Source organism: Amia ocellicauda, chromosome 23, assembly GCF_036373705.1.
Source record: "Amia ocellicauda isolate fAmiCal2 chromosome 23, fAmiCal2.hap1, whole genome shotgun sequence".
Taxonomy (NCBI): domain Eukaryota; kingdom Metazoa; phylum Chordata; class Actinopteri; order Amiiformes; family Amiidae; genus Amia; species Amia ocellicauda.
The window spans coordinates 12,795,631-12,815,546 of record NC_089872.1 but is presented as its reverse complement, the minus strand read 5'-3'; the positions used below and the strand labels follow the sequence as shown (position 1 = coordinate 12,815,546).

Genomic DNA, 19,916 nt, shown 5'->3' with positions numbered 1-19,916 from the left:
AATACAGTAATCCGTATTTTTATTTTATTTATTTTTTTATTTTTTCCAGATGAATATGTCGGTAAAATTGCATAGAAAAAGGCACAGCTCCAAGGTCTGTGAAACAAATTACAGCCTTCTTTCAAACGACAGCAGAGAAGCCCTCCCCCAGATGTCTGCCCTGGCGTTCACACTCCCCCCACCCACACCCCTTCCCCCCTCTGTGACAGTCAGTCTGAATACAGCTCACCACAGCCGGGGAAACCTCACTTCTGTCAGCAATACACTTTAGGTGGGGGGCACAACAAAACAATTTAAAAAAGGTTGATAAAATGTAGTTAAAAAGTTCCCGTGAGATTAATTTAAAAAAGTATTAAAGTTTTTTTTTTTGTTTTTCCACATACAGTTTGGCATTAGAAATTGACATCATATTTCCTCTCACCAGCTTTGGAATCCAAACCTCTTCATGACGTTAACATGAATAAAGTTCAACAGCACCAACCTTCCCGATGCACACAAACGCCATACTGGGGTAAGGGAGTGTGAACAATGAATTGGTACAGGAAACCAAAAACAAACCCAAATAATAAAATGACAGGAAGAAAAAAAAACAACTACTTTTAAACATGGCTTCCACCCCATTTCCAGACAAAATATACATTCCTAAAGAAGAGTACATTCCTACCATACATTCTGTACACATTACAATCCAGATGTTAGGTTCACAATAAAATAAATATATTTACACGGGAAAAAAAGAATAAATAACTTAATGAAAACAAAAATCACTTCAAAACCAAAAATTTAATTATTATTATAATAATTATTATTATTTTTGTCCATTGAGCTCTCTCCTGGTCACCATTGAAATTGTTCAACTAACTTTACAAAAGTATAGTTTCTCCGCTAGGTTTTCCTACAGCGAGTCCTGTTGTGGTGTGAAATGGCTGCACTGGGAATACCCTTTGTCAAGGTCGTTAACTCGTGTTTAGCACATTCCCTCCATGCAAAGCACCTCAAAATGGGCATAACTACAGTGCAGTGAAGACATGGAAAGTTAGATAACGTGTAAAGGGTCTTTTTCTCTTCTGCTAATGTGAGCAGCTTGGTCAGAGAGGGAGGGAGGTTTCTGGCAGATCTAAATTAATCTGTGAAGTTGGTGCCCCAGTGGCCTATGTTAATCTTTATTAGCATTCACTTCAAAGCATCCAGCAGCAGATGGGAAGACACTGTGAGGAGGTCTGTATTGAGGATGCAGAGCTTTGCAAAAAAAGAGTAAAGTTTGTTTTTTAGTCAACGGCACATAAGGAAGCTTTGCTTACGATAACTTGTTTAGTAAGCATATGAAAACATTTCCGATTCACAGCATCAGTCATGATTCTAGTTCTAAAACAGCATGTTCGGAGTAATCAAATTGTACATAATTTGGTCTTTATTAAGTTATGAGATACAAAAATATTGCTTGCATACTTGGAATGAATGCCAGTATAACAGAAAATTGCTCGTGTTGTAGTCTTTGGTTGGAATGATGGTCCCTTTAATCCAAACAGTTTCTACTTTCACTGCAGCCTTCTCTGTACTACATCTTGTGGTTTTTGTCCAAAGACAAAAGGTATCATGTCAGCCTTACTATTTACTGTAGTCTTTGTCAGCGTTTCCAATAATTGACCTTCCATGGGTTTAGATCAAAATAATGGTGTAAACTGTTAGTGTACATCGTTAATCCCAGTGCAGATGTTAAATCATAGATGACGATAAGGACTCTTAAGGAAAAAGTAAAAACTACATCAAGAAGACAAATAAGTTGCCGCTTTATTGCACCCAGAACCCCTTGCGACTGCCTTCATCACAATATCTTAACCTGTGCAGTGATTTAAAGTGCCAGTTTTTGTAACTGCCATAAAAAAGACAGATCTCTGACCCAACCAATGACAAGGAGAGAGCAAACAGCACTTGAAAACATTGCTGGATGACATGAAACATAAAAACTTAAATAAATTAATATAAAAGTTAATCCTAAAGAAGCCATATTCATTTCAATATAGGTTGTAACCCTGCACACAAACAGCTAAAAGTACCATTAAAAAGCTACTGCCACAGTAATTTTGGCAACAGGCATGATACATTGCAATAGTATCTACACTATAAATGTACAAGACGATGTTAATAAAAAAAAAAGTTTTGGTGCAATTAAAAGGTTTGTGACATGTTTTGCTGATTCAGATTTGTAGGGATAACATGCATAAGAACCAATGTTTGGAGGGGAATAAAAGGTGTTTTGAAATAGTAAAGCAATTACATCACTGAAATGAGAAACTCTGCCATATTGAAAATGCCAAGCGATGTAATGTTCTTGGCTCTCGTTTCATGAGTGAAAGCAGGTCACATACAGCCCCATCATCTGTCTTTCCTGGAGAGAAACAGGATTCACTTCACTGTTACTTCAATGTACCAGAGAATGTACTGCTTCTACAAAAGCCTTGGCTGAACAGGGTGGCAAGGTGGAGCAATGGGTTCTCCAACACCAACCACACTCATTAGGAATGTCAGTAAATTCTGGGTAATTGGACAATGCAGTTCTTCACTTAAAACAACCCAACAAAACCTGTTGAATAAAGGTGACAAAATGAAACCCACACTGAATTCACTCAGTCGCTGCCATTACCTGATAGTTTCTGTACTCACATATGCAATTTAATTTCAGACTTCCTGTTGTGATTATAACCAATATAAAGCAGTTTTTAAAAGAAAAAAGGGGTGTAATTATATGTGTTTTACAGCTCATTTTAAATGCAAGTAACCCTATTTACGGTTTCATCTTTTTTAAATTAAAAACATGGTCAATTTACAATTCTAGATGTGTGTTTATATATACATACAGACACACACATAATATATATATATTATATATATATATATTTTCACATTTTAAAAAATAGATCTTTACTATAATACAGATCTAATAATGTTTTTTTTAAATAATAGATCTTCATTTAATGGCTCTGGAGACTGTACAATATCTGGTTTAAGATATTTCCATCAACATTAGTTTGTCACAGTGAGTGGTTAAGAACATTTATTGCCACTTGAGAAATACACAAACTCGAATGTCGTGGTTTTCGATCACCTTTTTGAAAATATATGTGAATATTTGACTGAAATACAAAAGATGCTGCTGAAAGCACATATATTTGCACCCAGTAATCCTCTCATGCAGATTCATTTGCTCCAGTACATGTAATATTCACCTATAAAATGTTTTTCTATAAAAGTACATGACAATCTTGTACATTTGAAATAATTAGGAGCTCAGCGAGCAAGTCCTATCAAAATAGGATTTTTTCATGTGTATAAATTCTTGTCTGTATTTCAGGAAAACAATCCCATTCATTCCAGAATCAATATAAAAATATAAAATAAGTTTGGGCAGCGGTTTTTAAAACAGCCATGTTGCGCAACAGTCGGTTTAGTTAATGCCAGTGGTGACAGAACTGATACATCAAAACAGGGCAACAATTGTTCGAGGGGGAATAAAATAAATATCAAATAACACTTTTCTCAAAACACATTGCTGGAAAAAAAAAAAAAAAAATGGACATGCAACTCAGTTTTCTCTGTAGAAGTTGTGCTTAGCATTGAAGTTCATTCTTTGCACCGGAGCAAAGCTGTCCATGGGAATTATTGAGTCTTTTACAGGCAGTCCTTCTTGATCAATGAGACATCGTTAAAAACAAAACTAAAACACAAAATGAACAGGACCGGAATTGACGAAGTGGTCATACGCAGATGAAGGCACTCAAACTCTGCTACAAGCCTAGTGTGATCCTCATTTTCTTTTTTTTGGAAAGGCAAGCAAAGATGCATGCACAGTGTTGTGAAGTATTGGGTGTTTTCATTATTACCAGGATATAAAACTGTACAAAAGTAAAGAATTCTTGTAGAAAGTTTCTCTGTTTTGTTTTATATATATATATTATTTGTTTCTGATCAAGAGCCAACAAGTACTTCCATTATGTGGTCCAGTTCTGTCAGGTCCATTTTGAAAGGCTGATTTGGGGCAACCGGTTGGTTGTTGTATGGAGACAAGGTCTTGAGGAGGTCGTCGGCTGAAACGGGAGCAATTTTGGAGGTGGCTCCCGCCGCAGACGTGCAGGGGTCGAAATCGTACATGGAGGTGTCAATGTCAGCAAAGAGGATGTCGTCCAGGGCCAGGTCTGTGAGGAAGCCTGTGGATGCCGTGCTCTCCAGGTTCCCTGGGGGAAGAGAGTCCATCAGCCTGGATTCGGCGGCGGCAGCTGCTTTGCTTTCCTGCTGCGTGATCAGTCCCTCAAACTTTTGGCTACAGACCTTGCCGCAATCTTTAGAGTCTAACACTGGGGCCGGAAGCGGCACAGGGGGGAGATGGGGGGTCGCGATGGCCGCTCCGGGGGAGGTAGTTGTCGGATAGAGCTCCTCTATTTCATCCAAGGCTGTGGAGAAGCTGTCTTTCACGGCTGCCGGTGGGGGTTTGGTGGGGACCCCGTGCTGGGGCTGGGGGACAGCGTGGGCGGAGGGGGATGGCGAAGTGCAAAAGGACGAGGCATCGTCCTCCAGGAGGGAGGCGGGAGTGAGGCAGGACTCCAGTGGTGTAGTGCTCGTAAGGGTCGAGGGCTGGGCCGGCTGCGGGGGCGCGGACAGGACGCTGAAGGGGGGCTGGGCCTCTCGGAAACCCTCGTCCAGGCTGTGGTCTGCCGGCTGCGGGGCTGAGAAGAACACGGGCCGCAGGCTGCCCTCCTGCTTCAGCTCCTCCTGGATGCGCCGCAGCATGTTGTTGATGAGCACCCGCTTCTCCAGACTGGGTTCGGTCAGCGCGCGGTGATTGTACAGCTTCATGAGGGAGATGTTGAAGATGGTCTGTCTCTGCAGGGTGTAGGACACCTTCGAAGGGCCGTCGCCCCCTATCGCCAGCGCTTTGCCTTCCAGTCCGTCTTCATTCTCGTCAAACTTCCGCTTTGCCCCTTTACCCAACATATATCTAGAGAGAGAAACAAATGGCACTTGTCATCAACCTGCAACAACAACCACAAGAAACTCTGAGTTTGCCTCAGCATCCCGAGTAAGAGAATCAACCACATTTTTCATGTTTGAATTTTTTCCACCCTTACTTGAAAATAGCCCTGTAAAATGCTCACACTTTTACTACATTCATAAAACTGTACATGTGTATACACACACAAAAATTACGCGTCATATATTATGTTAACCTGCAGGTTTATACCAGCTTTTAGTAAAAGAAAGACAAACACTCTGCAGGAAGCTATCAATGTAGTAACAAAGGAAATCTATTGAATTGAATACAGAAAACAACCACCCACCCACCCACTCACACTCTCAAAAACAGACACTTTCATGTCCTTTTCTGTAAAGACATAGTTTAATCTAAAATACACTGAATAACCAAGTTATTAATAAACGACTTTCCTATCCATACCTTGAACACTGTCTTCCCCTTCCTCAATAACAATGCTTTTCACCCCGTTTAGATGTAGGTCCCAGCATTTAATTTAGAGCAAAAGAAACGGTCCTACAACGTTATTGCTGAAATTTACATCCAGCGTACTACAGCATGGGGGAGCTTCCAGGAAATCTTGAGCTGTTCATGTCAAAGCTAAATGACTCAAGACTTCCTGTAGAACTGGCCATGTAGAAAAAATAAAAGTTTTAAAAATAAATCATCAGATCTACACGTGAAAGCAGGACTGCTGACTACTGAATGACACAACCCCTTCCCCTCTCATCCAGAGAGAGTACACGGACGTGTCACGGCGCACGCACCTTTACGAGTTCGAGATTTACGAACGCAGAACTGTCAACAAGTACAGTACAAGCTTTATGAGTTAAAATGACCTGGATAGTTTTTGCTTTACAACTATTTATTTTCAAACCAGTATTTAAATTACATAATGTATTTGTGATGTACAGTAATACCTTCACACCTTTAATACCTGCCATCCACTCACTAGCAAAGTACACACACACACACACACACACACACACACACACACACAAACATCAAGTGTGCAATCATAAGTCCCAAAGTATTAACACCAAGTACGGAAAGCAGTTCACTTTTGATGATACATGAATGACTTCCCAGAATAACCAGACTGGAAGATTAAAAAATTAAAAATAAGTACATTAGTACATAACTGCCTCAAAGATCAGCGCTACAGTATTGTGTATTATCAATACCAGCTGAAAAACACGTAAAAAAATAATAGTTTAGTCTACTATTAAGACTACGTTTTCAGTGAGGCTCAAGTTAATACATTTCATTTAATATCCAAAAGAAAACTCTTACCATTTCTTGGTTTTCTACAGTCAGTCCCATTAAATACAACATAGTAGAAGTAGCGCGATAGTTGGTACTAATCCTCACAGCCTGCCAAATCAACTGTGCTCCTCCTGCTTTAGTGAGTCTCAATTCTAGGTCTCAGGAAGTAGAAGTGGTTGGGCCAGCCGACTCGCTGACTGTTACCATGACAAACAAGTCAGCTGGGAATCCACCTAGAGAAATGGGGGAAGTTAAAGCGTACCGTAACTGCTTGTGCTGATGCTACAATGACAGTCAATGCGATGACAGTCTCTAAGTGGCTGGCTTTAAAAAAGGAAGGGAAAAAAAAAAAAAAAAAAAAAAATGGAGAGGGGGGCAGCGGACAATCAAATCTAAAATATCAGACCCAAATTGAATGGAAATAAGATTTTTCACAACACCAACACTGAAAAAGACAGCCAGCCCCAGAGAGACAGCTGTAGCCTGCTGTTCAAGAGAGCCCTTCTGACTGAGTGTTGGGGGGTTTACTCCAGGGGGCTCTTTGAAGGAGCCAGATGCCTCTGTAGCCCCACCCTGCACATTCATTCTGTGCATATCTTTCTTTTCTTTTTTTTTTTTTTTTAAAGAAGTTACTCACTTCACGTGTCTACAGTACTGCCAGGCAGTGATTGGCTGCCTAGGTCCAAAGGTTGCAATTGGAGCTGGGAGGGACGGCCATATGAAGTGTGGCCTGGAGCAGGGCTGGCGCTCGGCTACCGAGTTTCCTGATTGACATCCTGTGCAGCTGCAGCAGTTTTCTTCCATGCTCTGTTCCAGAGATCGCTGCCGAGCTACCAGTGCTGTACTGTACCGTACGGCATGGCACGGCAGAGAAAAAACAGGCCCCAATGCGAAATATTCTACACTCCTCTCGTGTAAAATAAATAAATACACGCTCTCTCATTACTGCACCTCCCCCAAAGAAAGAAACCAGCTTCTTTAAAAACAACAAAATCAAACCTGACTCCTCGCATGGGTGCCAATTACTGCAGACTGGAGTTCCTGGGTATAGCTGACACTTTTTAACAGTACACTAAAATGCACTACTGAATCATGGGAGCAGTATTACAGAAAAACAGTTTGATCAATACTCCTGATTTGGGAATCTGGTTCCTCTTAACTGAGAACAGAGGTTTTATGCAAGCATAGCTATTGATCAGTGTTCATGTCTGTGACTGTTCTGGTGTTAGGCCAGGTTAAGGACTGCAGTGGCAAGAAAACATTTTTTTTTTCTTTTCATAAAAACAATAAGCTACTCACACACACCTAAAATGGGATCACGTTATAAAGTTAAAGCTTAACTAGACTTTAGTTTATCTTTATTGTGTTACCTGAAATATTGTGCACTTTTTACATTCTTAATGCATAATGAACACACATTTGTGGTTTTGTCAAACTACAGTTTTAACCAGACTAAAAAGTTCAGTGTTATGCACAAATCAAATTAAATTCAATACATCAAAACAAACAGAGACTGAAAATGCACTCCAAGACTAGCTAACTCCACTTCAGTGCAGGTTGGGGCCTATGTACAAAATAAACCATAGAACTATTTTAAAAGTTTATATTGCTTTGAAGAGTATTAAGAAACACTTGGCAAACTTTCATTTTACAGTGGAGGAAAAAAGAGCACAGATAATCCTCTAGTTTCCTGGATACAACTCGTGCCAATATCTAGCAGTCACTGAATACTGTGCTGTGCTAACACCACAAATGAGGGGAAACTTGTTTTTATTATTAATTTTATGAACACAGATACACTCTGCAAAAGCTACTATACAAAACATAATTTAATACCCCAGCCCCCCCACTTAAGTAAAGGAGCACAATTTGTATTTATAAACACATATGGAAAACCATATGGAAAACATAACTACAGTAATCCACATTATCTGCAGGATACTGTACATGGACAGATTCAAGACAGAACTGAACCCCTTGAGTCTTGAACAGAGGAGATAAAAGAGGGGATTTCATTCACTATATACTGGAGAACTACTTCAAACTCAACAATGAAACGGCGACGAGAAGTTACACGTGGATATTAAAATTAGTTACATTTAGGATGAAAAATAGGAGGCACTTTACAAAGAGTTCGGTGCATCATGGACAAGCTACCTATTTGAAGTGGCTGAAGCCAACTCTCTTCATTACTTCAAGACTATATTACATTTTAAGAATAAACATCTGAAGCGTTGACATTAGGTATAATCTCTGATATAACCAGTATTAAACAAAGAGGAACAAAACACACACTTATTTCATCTCTTATTTTAATGATCCATCAACCAGAAGGATTAATTGCACAAAGTAGCACCACATCCGTGAAGAAAATAAATCCAGAAAAGAATTAATAATGACACCATTAATTGATGTCAAAGCTTAACATTGTGGTGTCAACCTTGCACTAATAAAGTGAAGTTATTTTTAAAAACAATGAAAAAACAACAAACAAGCAGCTAATCAATGAAGACCAAGGAGTGTAGAAAAAAAAAAATGAAGAAAGGAGATAGAAATTCGAGTGATACTATGATACAGTAACCTGATACTGCCGTTTCCATCCTTGTCGAGCCCTCCTCCTCTCTCTACGCTTGTGCTCCAGGTCCTGGGGGCAGAGTGAGCTCTCTGTGTTTATCACTGGTCATACAATACTGCGAAATCTACCCACACAGCCCCGACTGCACACGCTACTGTCTTACTACTGCACAGTTCGTTCTGCTACAGACAGCAGTCTTTTTTTATAGTTTTTTTCCCCCCATCTAACTGTAACATACGGTCCAATAAAAGAAATACAAAAAACCCTTATCATGTTACTGTACTCTTCTAAAGCTAGACATGACAGACGTCTGGGTATTTCTATTCTACACTTCCAGGGCACTCATGAGTGAATGAAACACTTCAAGACAAAGCAATGTCTCTTGTACAAGACCCCCAGGTGGACTTCTTTGTATGACATCATAACTATGTTGCTACCTCTGAATTGGACTTATGATTTACTTTAAATCTTTGACTGAGCACCGATCAGCAGCTGTGCAGAAGTACGTTTTATCAATCTGAAAACTAAAGAGTCCCAAAGTGGAAAATAGGATTGCAAAATACTGAACTGAAAGATCTATGCCAATCAAAAGCCAAGGTTTACAGTCACGGTCTGGCACACCGACTGCACTATGTAGTGATCCATACACTTTATAAATATGAGGTTTTTAATCAAGATTTCTCAAGAGTGAGCAACAAAGTTTACAGCTTGGAGAAATAGAGAAAAACTATTTTGATTGGTCCCAGAATAGAAATGCGAAACCAGTTCCTGCTAATATTTTGGTGGTCTTCTCCCTTTTAGAAATAGGTGAATCTAAAGGAATGCCAACACACTGCAAACCATTGGAACCCGTGCACGCTGTACATATCACAAGCATACACAAAACCAGCATTAAAACCCATATACAGACAAAGACAACAAAGCTAGTACAAATTCGAATTAGAAGTTAAAACTTTCTTTTTTTTTTTAAATAGTGTTTATTTCATCATAAAGCAAGAATACAACTTATTAATTATTTCCCTAAAGCTCCATTTACAAGTATGAGCACAATAAGCACAGAACAAATGTGTAAAAACCATCCCTATCATGCAGCTTCAGTAGATGATGAGGTCCCTGCAAGGCGCACGTGTCACTCTGCAATCACATGCACAAAGTGTTGTTCGGAGACCTGCGGTTTCCAGAGCTGCTACTGAAAGGAGAAGGATGCTGGCTTGCACGTTTCAAACTGGTCAGACCTGTTCCGTGGGAGGCACAGTGTGAACTGTAGTGAGACTAAACACAACACACAGCGACCGTCACACTCCCCACACCCAGCCCCGTTTCAAGGAAGTCAGCTGAACAGCTCACCTCCAATCAGTGCTCGTTTGTTGATCAGTAAGGACATGAGAGGATTTAGGAAGTTCGATTCGGGGGAAGATGGGGGTTGAAGTTTTTTTTTTTTTTTTTAATTTAAAGATACTTACACCTGCAACTACAATGACAGTTTGGTCCATCTCTATTTATTTTGTTGTGTTGGTGCAAGATCATTTGAATTAAGCACACCTAGCCAAGAACAGCATATTACAAGTTTGTACCCTCGTGTTTTAATTTATAAGTAGTAGTAAGTGGCTTCTGTCTACAAATACAAGTGTACAAGTTTGAAACTTAGCCTAGGGCGATTTATATAATCGCATGGTAGAGAATATTTCAGAACGCAGGTATCTACTGGTTTAAAATAACAAACCAACAACAAACAAAAGATTTTAAAGCTTTCCTGGTATTTTAATCCTACTTTACTGTACAATTCAGTTATGTACATAAAGCAATGAAAGCACTGATGCAGAGGATGCGTCTCAGAGTCCTCTACGATGACGCGAATGGCATTCCTCCAGGGAACAGAAAAAAATACAATCGGCAGCCCTGACAAGCTAGTTAGAAAGCACACTGCTGGCCACAGTCAATACGTCGAGTCAGTGCTGATATGCGAGTGGCACAGGGACCCCCCCCACCCCCTTCTGCTCTTAAAAGGACACACTCAGAGAGATGTGATTATGGTCTAAAAAGAATAATGAAGCTTTGACATGCAATCTTATCCCTTATTCTTATGAAGGTTTTGATTTTATTTAACCAGGATTTCCAAACCAACTGTTCAAACCTTTTGATTTGATTTCCAATTCTGGACCAACATTCCTGCCCCCACCACCACACACACACACACGCATACTTACAGAAAACACATCCCAAGAGGATAATACTTGTGATGGTTCTGTTTTAATATAATACATACATAAATACATTTTGGAAAAGTTCTAAACTAAAACAAAATTTTGTTTCACAGATGTTGGCCCGCTGTGTGCGCATTGTTGTTTATCCAATTTGTTTGTCTTTTGTGGGGGGAGGGAAAGTAAATTTAAAAAGCAACTTTTCAGTAATTTCAAATCAAATCTGTGAATCCAACCAGAATTGTTCCAGTGACAATTGCTGTCATCTTGTGAACGCCTATGAAGATAACCTTACAACTAGAAGATAATTTTACAAACTAGATGTTATATAGGCTTGGCAAGAAAATGACAAAAAAGATGACGAAGAAAATGACGCAGCTAAGAGAAAGCCACAGGGTATTGATTAAACAGAGGCGTGCTATCAAGAATGAAATAAATGTGCATGGGCCTGATGGGCCAGTGAAGGTGTTTGCGGTGGAGTAGCTGGATTTGTTTGACTTTGCTGACAGCCTGGCCACTCTCCAGTCGCGTGTCTCTGCTGTGAATTAAAGGAGTGACTGGCACATGCATTGTGCACACCATTTCAAATTCAATGCCATACCAATCTCTAAATACAAACACGGCAATAGACTGCCTATTGCACAATAGTAGCGTAAGGTTTCCAGTGCGTCACAACTTATTGTTATGACCACCATTATTTACACTCATGCTTAATAATGGCTTTGCACAGAAGTTCCTCTGAGAGAGTGCGAACTAAAAGGTTTTCAGTCCGGCCGACTGAAGACAACGGTTTGGGCTGAAGCAGGGGTAGAAAGGTGAAAGCTAAGGCACAAATCTCTTGTTTACAGAGCTAGTGAAATGCAGAGCAGTGAAACTCAGTTACGCTTCAGAAACCTCATTCCAAATGTAAGCTTTCAGAACAGTAAACAGCAGTGCACGGGCCTGCAGATGCTAAGGGAAGCGTTACAGTACAAGTAGAATACAGATTTTAAAGCGTCTTAAGTTTTCAATGGAGGAACAACCTCACAATAATATGCAAAATAATGTACTTCATTTTAAGTCTACTGTAAGCCATCCCAGAGGACCTTGATCTCTGTTTAACGTGTACAGTATGTGTTCTTTGGACTAGGTAATCACAGCCTTGTTTCTGACAGAGACTGTATTTGCCAAGGAACTATTGCAACTAGAACTTTGATTGTGTGTGCCACGCTCTCTAACACTTCTAAAAATAAAGAAGGAGAAGAAGAAAGAGAATTAACGTGAAAAGGCTTTGCGTATTAATTCAGCAGGCATTTCACTTGTCAAAAGGTGTTCTGATCTATGTGGTATGTTTGTTTTCTATTTACAAATACAACACTTTTTTTTATTAAAGCAATTAAACACTCATACTTTTATGGTCTATACATCAATGAGTTTGCATCTTGCTCAATCTGTCCCATTCTTAAATAAAAACAAATACAAGAACAAGTACTAAGATATGATCTCCAAACCCAATTTACACAATAAATCCATATTATTTCTCTAGACAAAAATTAAAAAGACCAAACAGTGTTTGAATAAATGTATAGTGATTGCAGGTACCTGTATAACCATAATCACAGACAGAAAAATCTGTATCTGATTTAAAGCAAAATAATCCCTGCAATTATAAATACAAATCGCCAGCCGTGACCAACTGAGGAATTCATGCTATCCTTGCAGGACACATGTAGAGATATTAATAAATAGTAAAAGGGACACTGAGTCTGGCAGACTGTTTCACACCTGGCTTGCAAGCCTATTTATACAGGCCTGGATACTCTGATCAGACTTAAAAATTTCAATGACACAGCCATAGTTCTGCTTAGTGTGTGCAAAGCTGTCCATTCAAACTTAAACAAGTGATACAACACTTATCCTATCATTAACAAAGTAAACTTTGAGGCTAGGATTGTCCAACTCAAACAATCCATGAAGCGTGTGTATAGTGGATGGCTTCCTAGTAATGTACAGCATAAAACTATTCAATAAAACTGCATTAGCTATTCATAGTTATTGAGTTACCAGAACTGTGATTCATTCCATCCACACCCTTAGTCACAGCAGCTAGGTCTGGATACCAAGAAAATGAATCAAGCTTTCTCAAAATTAAGACCATAGCGTACCATAATAGGCAGTAGCTTGAGAAGATCAAAATCTTTAACATGAATTAGGATTTTCAAAAGTGTTCCTTAGGAGTATGCCAGTGTTTTTCTTAATAATAATAAATAAAACTGAAAAACAAAAAAACAAAAACTTAAAAAGCCATACAAATACATAAATACAATTGAGCCCTACTGCAAGAAATGTGCTCCAGGTTCACTACAGTAAAATGTAAGTGTAGTTAGCCTATCTGTCATAATTTGATTATTATTCGTATAGGCAACAATGAAAAATGTATAATAATAAGTAGTATATAGAACTGTTATGCAGCCCCCAATCCATGACAATAATAAATTACATAAATTCAATTTTGGGGTCAAGATCAATGGGACCCTGACCTTTTAAGAGATTCCACTTATAAGTTGCCTGAAGTTACACTGCGATATACACATTTTTTTATTGATACAAAATATGTATAAACGTCAAATAGTTTCCAACCCCATAGCGTTACTGATCAGCAGCTAAAGTTATCACACAGACTGACGTGTGGAAGACGCGTCAGAAGCAGGACAGTAAAAGCACGACTAATAGACGTGCAATTGTATAAAGAAAGATACAAATCAGATGCAATGCTAGTTTTACAAACTCGCAATGGAAAAGATCGCCACCTCTGAGCGATCGCTTGAGCTCCGATCAAGCATTTTTCCTCCACAGTCTTTCCACGGCTAACTTACAGTGTTACAGAGGCGACGCCGCGCAGGCAGAAACAATGTATCTGTGACCCATTATACCGACACACAACTATTTCCCAGGCACTCGCTGTATTGGGCGCGATCCTGTGCCCCAGCCGGACTCACCACATGCAGTTCCAGCTGGGAATCCACACAAAGCACCGGGGTCACAGCAAGAGCTCCATATCTCCCGAGACTGCAGCGATCAGCGACTCCTCACATTGTCGCCTTGACTTTCTGGCTGTCTGTGATGAGCAAGGACCCCCCCCCTCTCACACAATGGCGAAGGAAGGAGGGAGGCAGGGGGGAAAGAAAAAGAAAATCCCCACCAGCACCAGTGATAGGAACCGAGACAGCGCTGCCCCTATTCCGACAGCACTGGAGCTGCCCCCGAAAGAATGACGTCAAGTGCAGCTCTGGCTGGGCTGCTTAGCCGACTACACTGTCTGGCTTCAGTGAGGTCCGCCCCTACACACACATGCACGCACACACACACACACACACACACACTCTCTCCTTTTACACTTGGCAACTGGAAGCAAGCCAGGCTATAGCTATAGCAAGCCAGGCTACACATGCCCCGACTCAATCAAATGGGGGACTCCGACAGGGCGCTCCTGGTCGCTCATGTCTGTTACATGTGCCTTGATCCCAGGGGGAGTATGCATGCGAATATATCAATCTGTTACGCTGCCTGTGCAACATCAGGTTTTCAAGAGTCATAGTGGACAATGCAAACAAGCAGGTCAGAAAGAAAAAGAAAAAAGAAAAAACAGCAACAAGGACCATTGCCGAAAAGCACAAAACCCGCTGCGAATCGAGCAACCGCAAATATTTGAAGCATTTCAGTTATTCGACAACTTGAAACCGGTCAACAGCTTCACCTCCTAAATGACTAAACATGCGTTTGAGAGCTGAAAAGCGAAGCCAAACAGCTGCTATTTATAATCCATACACACCGTTTAGCTAGCATTTTACCTCCACTGGGGAGAAATACACATTTCTGGTGTGTAGATACAAGAATAAGGCAAATATGGTGCAGTTGTGGCATGCACTGCAAAGTTTCCCCAGCTCTGTTTGTAATGCATCACACATTTCCAACATGAAACAAGCAGGTCCTGGCCACCCAAAATATTAAAGGGTGTGATGGGAAATAAGAGGGGTGAAGGGCGGTATAAAGCAACCAGTTCCCGGTGCTTGCTCTGTGACTTCTTCAAACAATCAAATTCAGGAGTTGGGGAAGTCACCTCCTACTTTCTCATGAACTTGTGGGTATCTTTTGTCAGGTGGTGTAACTGTGGTTAACCATTCATTAGTTTTATTTTGTTCCTTTCCAAAATGTGAAGTTTGCATTCTTCCTTATATTATTTCTTTATACACTACGTCATCCTTTTTTCTTCCTACATTTGGTGGACTACAGGACGCCACTCATCTTTGAAATGGGAGAATGAATTAGATTGAAGGTTTGGGAGGTAATTCTGAAATCCTACAATATATATTCCAGTTCTGGGAAATGTGGTTAATGAAGGCGACTGACATCATTTAAGGTGGAGTCCATGAGCAAGAATAAAAACGTTATCATGATCAGGAGATAAAATGTCTGCATCACGGCATCTCAATATATAAAATGGTTATCCCATGATAATGAGATCGTTTATCTCAGGATCTCCACATTATAAGTCATCATTTTCCAAAGATAATGGAATAGTAATATGGAAATCCTGTGATAAACCCTCTCATGATTACAAGATAACAGCTAATATCAACACCCTTAGATACATTTTCTTGTAATCTGGAGATAAGGTAGACAGACCTTTATTTGTTAATTGGTCTAAATGAGCTACCATAAATATTTAAAATTAGACTTTTTAAATTCAAAATCAAAAGGTTAACTTCAGTTTCATACCACATATTTTTTAACCTTAAGTCTTTAGCTACTTAGTAGTCAATCAATAATGCAGTTAGCTTTGCAAAACAGGCAACAATTTACCAATAGTCTGGTGCAAAAAGGGTTTTTTATTTGTTGTACTCCCCCATTGGCAAAGAACAGCTACATCAAGTTTTCTGACAACTACATAAATATACCACACAATCTGGTTATTAATTCATTCACTCTACATTCTGCAAGTGAGAGTGTATAATAATTCACAGCAAGAACAATAAAGGGTCAATGCTGGAAATATTCCAGTTTTGACAATACAATATTCATACATTGAAATATTTTATCCAATGTAAGACTGCAGATGTAAAGGATTTATATATATCAATCTCTGCTTTGACTGTTTTTGTACAATGCAAATGTACTTTAATGTGTATTACGTTCTAACATACAAATTGGGACTTCCACGAACGACCCCCTGGAAGAATTACCCAGACAAAATTCTTTCATTAGTAGGACATGGCTGTATAATGGCACCAAGTTCAACACCCACCTGCTGGCTTATTTCTAAGATATGGATATAAATAAAAGGTTGGCACTGCTGAGCAAGAAATTTATTTGAACACCCTTGGGAGCGCTTCCTCATAATTTTCACACGGCCGATACCACTTTGAAAGAACAAATAGCTTCACATGGTGGTTTAATAGGACTTTCATTGTGATAAAAAAGATTTCAATTCTTCTTCTTTTATTAATATTATTAATGATAATAATATCCACACATGATACTTTCTTTCATGCAGTATTAAAAATGAATGAAAAACCATCCGTTTGGATTACATTCAACACTATAATAGTTGACTACACCATCCAAAGATCTTACATCATGAAGTTCCCAGATAACCCACAAGACTTGTCTTTGCTAGCTTCTCAATAGGCGGTGTTCATGCTCTGCTGAAAACCATTAAAGTTATTTCACAACAATAGGCTAAGCTAGAGTGGTCAATGGCTTTCCACGTGCCACCTCACTAGTGGTAGGTGACTGGCTTCACTAGTGGCAGGTGACTGGCTTAGGTATGACACACCTATTAAGGAACTATTGTCAAAGATTCCTGGTGGAAAACAACTTAATCAATCACAGGATAAGTGAAAGTTTACTCTAATTCTACAGTAAAGTGGGTTTAAGTGCAATGAATCCTGGTCCTTCACAGCCTAAATGGTAGGCGATAGTGTCTATAGAAATTGGTGACTGTTCAATTTGGCAACTGGCTGGTTCCTCATGATTGAAGTACCACCCAAAAAGGCATGTACCTAGGAGGGGAAATGTTAATAAGATCAAATTCAATAGTATAAAAACTATGTACAATTTGAGTCACATATTCATCATTAAGACCTTCCCCTCCTCCCGGCACTCCACTGTGGAAAGGCTGTGCTCACGTGTTCTCCCAGTAGGTTCAGGTAAAAAAGCTTATCTGTACTACTGTAAATGCTGGTATTTCCTTTACGGTCTAAAACAATTGTTACTTTCATATCTGTATCCTACAATCAATAAATGTAAGGTAAAGTTATGTTGATCTGAGCTTATTTTAAAACGTAATTAACTTGTAAAAAGACTATCAATTATTCCCTACATGACTAATGACCAAAGACCATTACATAGAGTTCACATGACTCAGCGGTTCTCTGGAACCAAGGGTGGTGACTCTTCTTTTGAACATTAGAAACATTTGTGTTCTTATGTCTTTTAATTTGGGATAAAAGGGTTTCAGAACTCTGTCCTGCATGGGTTTCCATGTGGAAAGTGCAAACTGACAGATTCCTCTGCAAGATGTGGAAAAACAAGCTCTTCCAATAATACTTTGTTAAAGAAATCAGTTGTGTGCATGTATATGTGTTTATATCAAACTGCTGAGAAACAGCATCATTCTCTGGGCCGTACTCTGACAGTTGTGTTTTTTATTTTAGTGGTCAGTTACACATCTTGGTCAAAGGTATGTTGGTTTAATGCACTGACTGTAACTAATTTACACAAGAGCCCCCTCAGTTTTCTACAGTATGTGTTTTACTTTTTTTTTTTTTTATTATTATTTACTAGTGATGTCCTATGTGAAACTCCCTGAAATTAAATGGTTTGTTTACAGAAAACAAACTTGTGTTCACCTATTCTAAATTTGTCATGTTTGACAAGTCGCTCAATCTGATAGTAACTGAATGTTCAGCAGGAGCATACATGCATGACAAATTAATATATTCTTGACCAGTGGTTCATAAACATTTTCACACTGTGATCCAGCTACTGGTGGCATTAAATTAGAGCGGACCACCACAATATAGAACAAAGCCAACATACATTTTATAGCCTATAAAACATACTCATACATTCATACAAATGAGAAAAATGCAACAACCAATAATAATGCAATACAGAACAATTGTGGAATTATTAATTATTTTCTTACTATTTTGATGGATTTCATAAAATGTGGGTTTGAGGTGAGTGTGAAAGAATGCAGGACAATATATGCCATGGACTGACACTGTTCTTGACCATATTGGGAGCATGTGTGCAAGTGGTCTTAACCATGTATCTAGGTACGAAGAACGGCTTGTCGACACACACCTCACCAGAAGGCCGTGTTTTTCTCACGGCGCAGTGTGGGAGAATGCTGCACATCCTCTCGACTCCATTCAAAGACATCTGCTCTGTGCAGCCAATTGCCATACAAGATTAAGCTGACCAGAAAATCATTGTGACCAGATGGCAAAATGAAACTCATGTCATCCTGCTACCACACAGCCCAGTTTGTGTAATAATATATCCCCACGCACACCCTGTCATGAAGCAGGTCAGTGCTTTTAGCTTAGGTTCAGTGGATCTGAGAATCACAATGAGAAAAACAAGACATGCACTGACTTACCACAGAGTTCATTAAAGCCCATGCTTTCACTTGTCAGTTACTTTAGCACATGCAATTGAGATCACAGTCCTGTTTCAAAAACAGGTCTCTATTTATAAGAAAGAAATAAAGACTGAGTGTACACTTTATTTGTATGCTGCTATTCTAAACAAAAGCAGGCAATTTATAGAGTATTTTAGATTATATGGGTATACTGCAGGATTTGTGGTAGTGATAGCTTACAAACTGCACATTCCACATTGTTCTTTTGCGATTGTGTGGTATAGTTGCTGTCATATTTCCATGCATCAGAAGGAGGCAGCTGTAGCACATACAGCAGGCAGAAGAAAAAAAACAAGTGACGTGCATAGATTAAACACGAGCAAGCAGCAACTTGCAATGGTGTTCTCCGAGAGCCTACTTCATCACTCCAAATGTAACTGTCCTGTGTAAGATAACACTTAAGACACCAGTATCTTTAATTGCTTATGGTTTAATTCAGAGATCTTATTATATTACTCCCCCCCCCTCCCAACCATGTCTCTCATCGTGAAGCGGAAGGTCCTGTCACCACTGTGACCCACGTGAGTCAGATGAACGTCTGACCAGTGGGTATCCTCTAATCTGACCCTCTACCACTGGCCTGTCATCACCCACTGAAATATAGGAAGCAAATTCAGATGCCATACACTGAACTTTCAGGTTAGCATGAGCACTGCTTTTAGGCTAAGCGTAAAGTGTCAACAGAACAAGAACTACTACCACGATCACTATGTATTATTATAATAATAATAATAATAATATTAATAATAATAGGGAATAATGTTTCAGGAACAAGGCAAATGCTTTACATAAGGAGATCAGATTGAAGCTGAAGCATGAGAAAGGCTGGCACGGCACTCACCTATTTTCAATCTGGCATGTGCTCAGACAGATGGCAATAGTCACCAGCACTGATCAACTCTCATGTTTCAGAAGCCTGGAGCTTTAAGCACTTAAGAGATGAGAAAAGAACAAGAGAAGGCTCCAGCAAAACCATTATTCAGCCGGAATCAAAGCAGATCAAGCAATTACCATATTGAAGCTGCTTTAATTATATATAAAACTTTATAAAACAATCACATGTTCTTCCAACAGGTTTAAGTGCGGTCGTCTCGTGTATTTTAGGATTTTATTTCTTGTTCAAAATAAGCAGCTACTCACCAGTGAGGTGGTTCTAAA

The 19,916-nt window shown here is 39.4% G+C and overlaps 1 protein-coding gene across 4 annotated transcripts in view; it reads right to left on the bottom strand.

The window, feature by feature from the left end:
- Window positions 1-378: 378 nt before the first annotated feature.
- The window catches only part of LOC136718934 (SERTA domain-containing protein 2), a 36,278-nt gene continuing 16,740 nt past the window's right edge, over window positions 379-19,916 (bottom strand). The window contains exons 1-3 of one of the 4 annotated variants that reach the window (XM_066696739.1): window positions 14,047-14,063; window positions 6,320-6,525; window positions 379-4,993 (exon numbers count right to left, since the gene is read on the bottom strand). In XM_066696739.1, coding sequence (XP_066552836.1) covers window positions 3,967-4,989 — 1,023 coding nt within the window. In that variant the 5' untranslated portion in view covers window positions 4,990-4,993; window positions 6,320-6,525; window positions 14,047-14,063 and the 3' untranslated portion in view covers window positions 379-3,966. Of the gene's footprint in view, window positions 4,994-6,319; window positions 6,807-14,046; window positions 14,327-19,916 lie in introns of those variants that run through there. The other 3 variants (XM_066696740.1, XM_066696738.1, XM_066696737.1) reach the window with 3 other exon arrangements.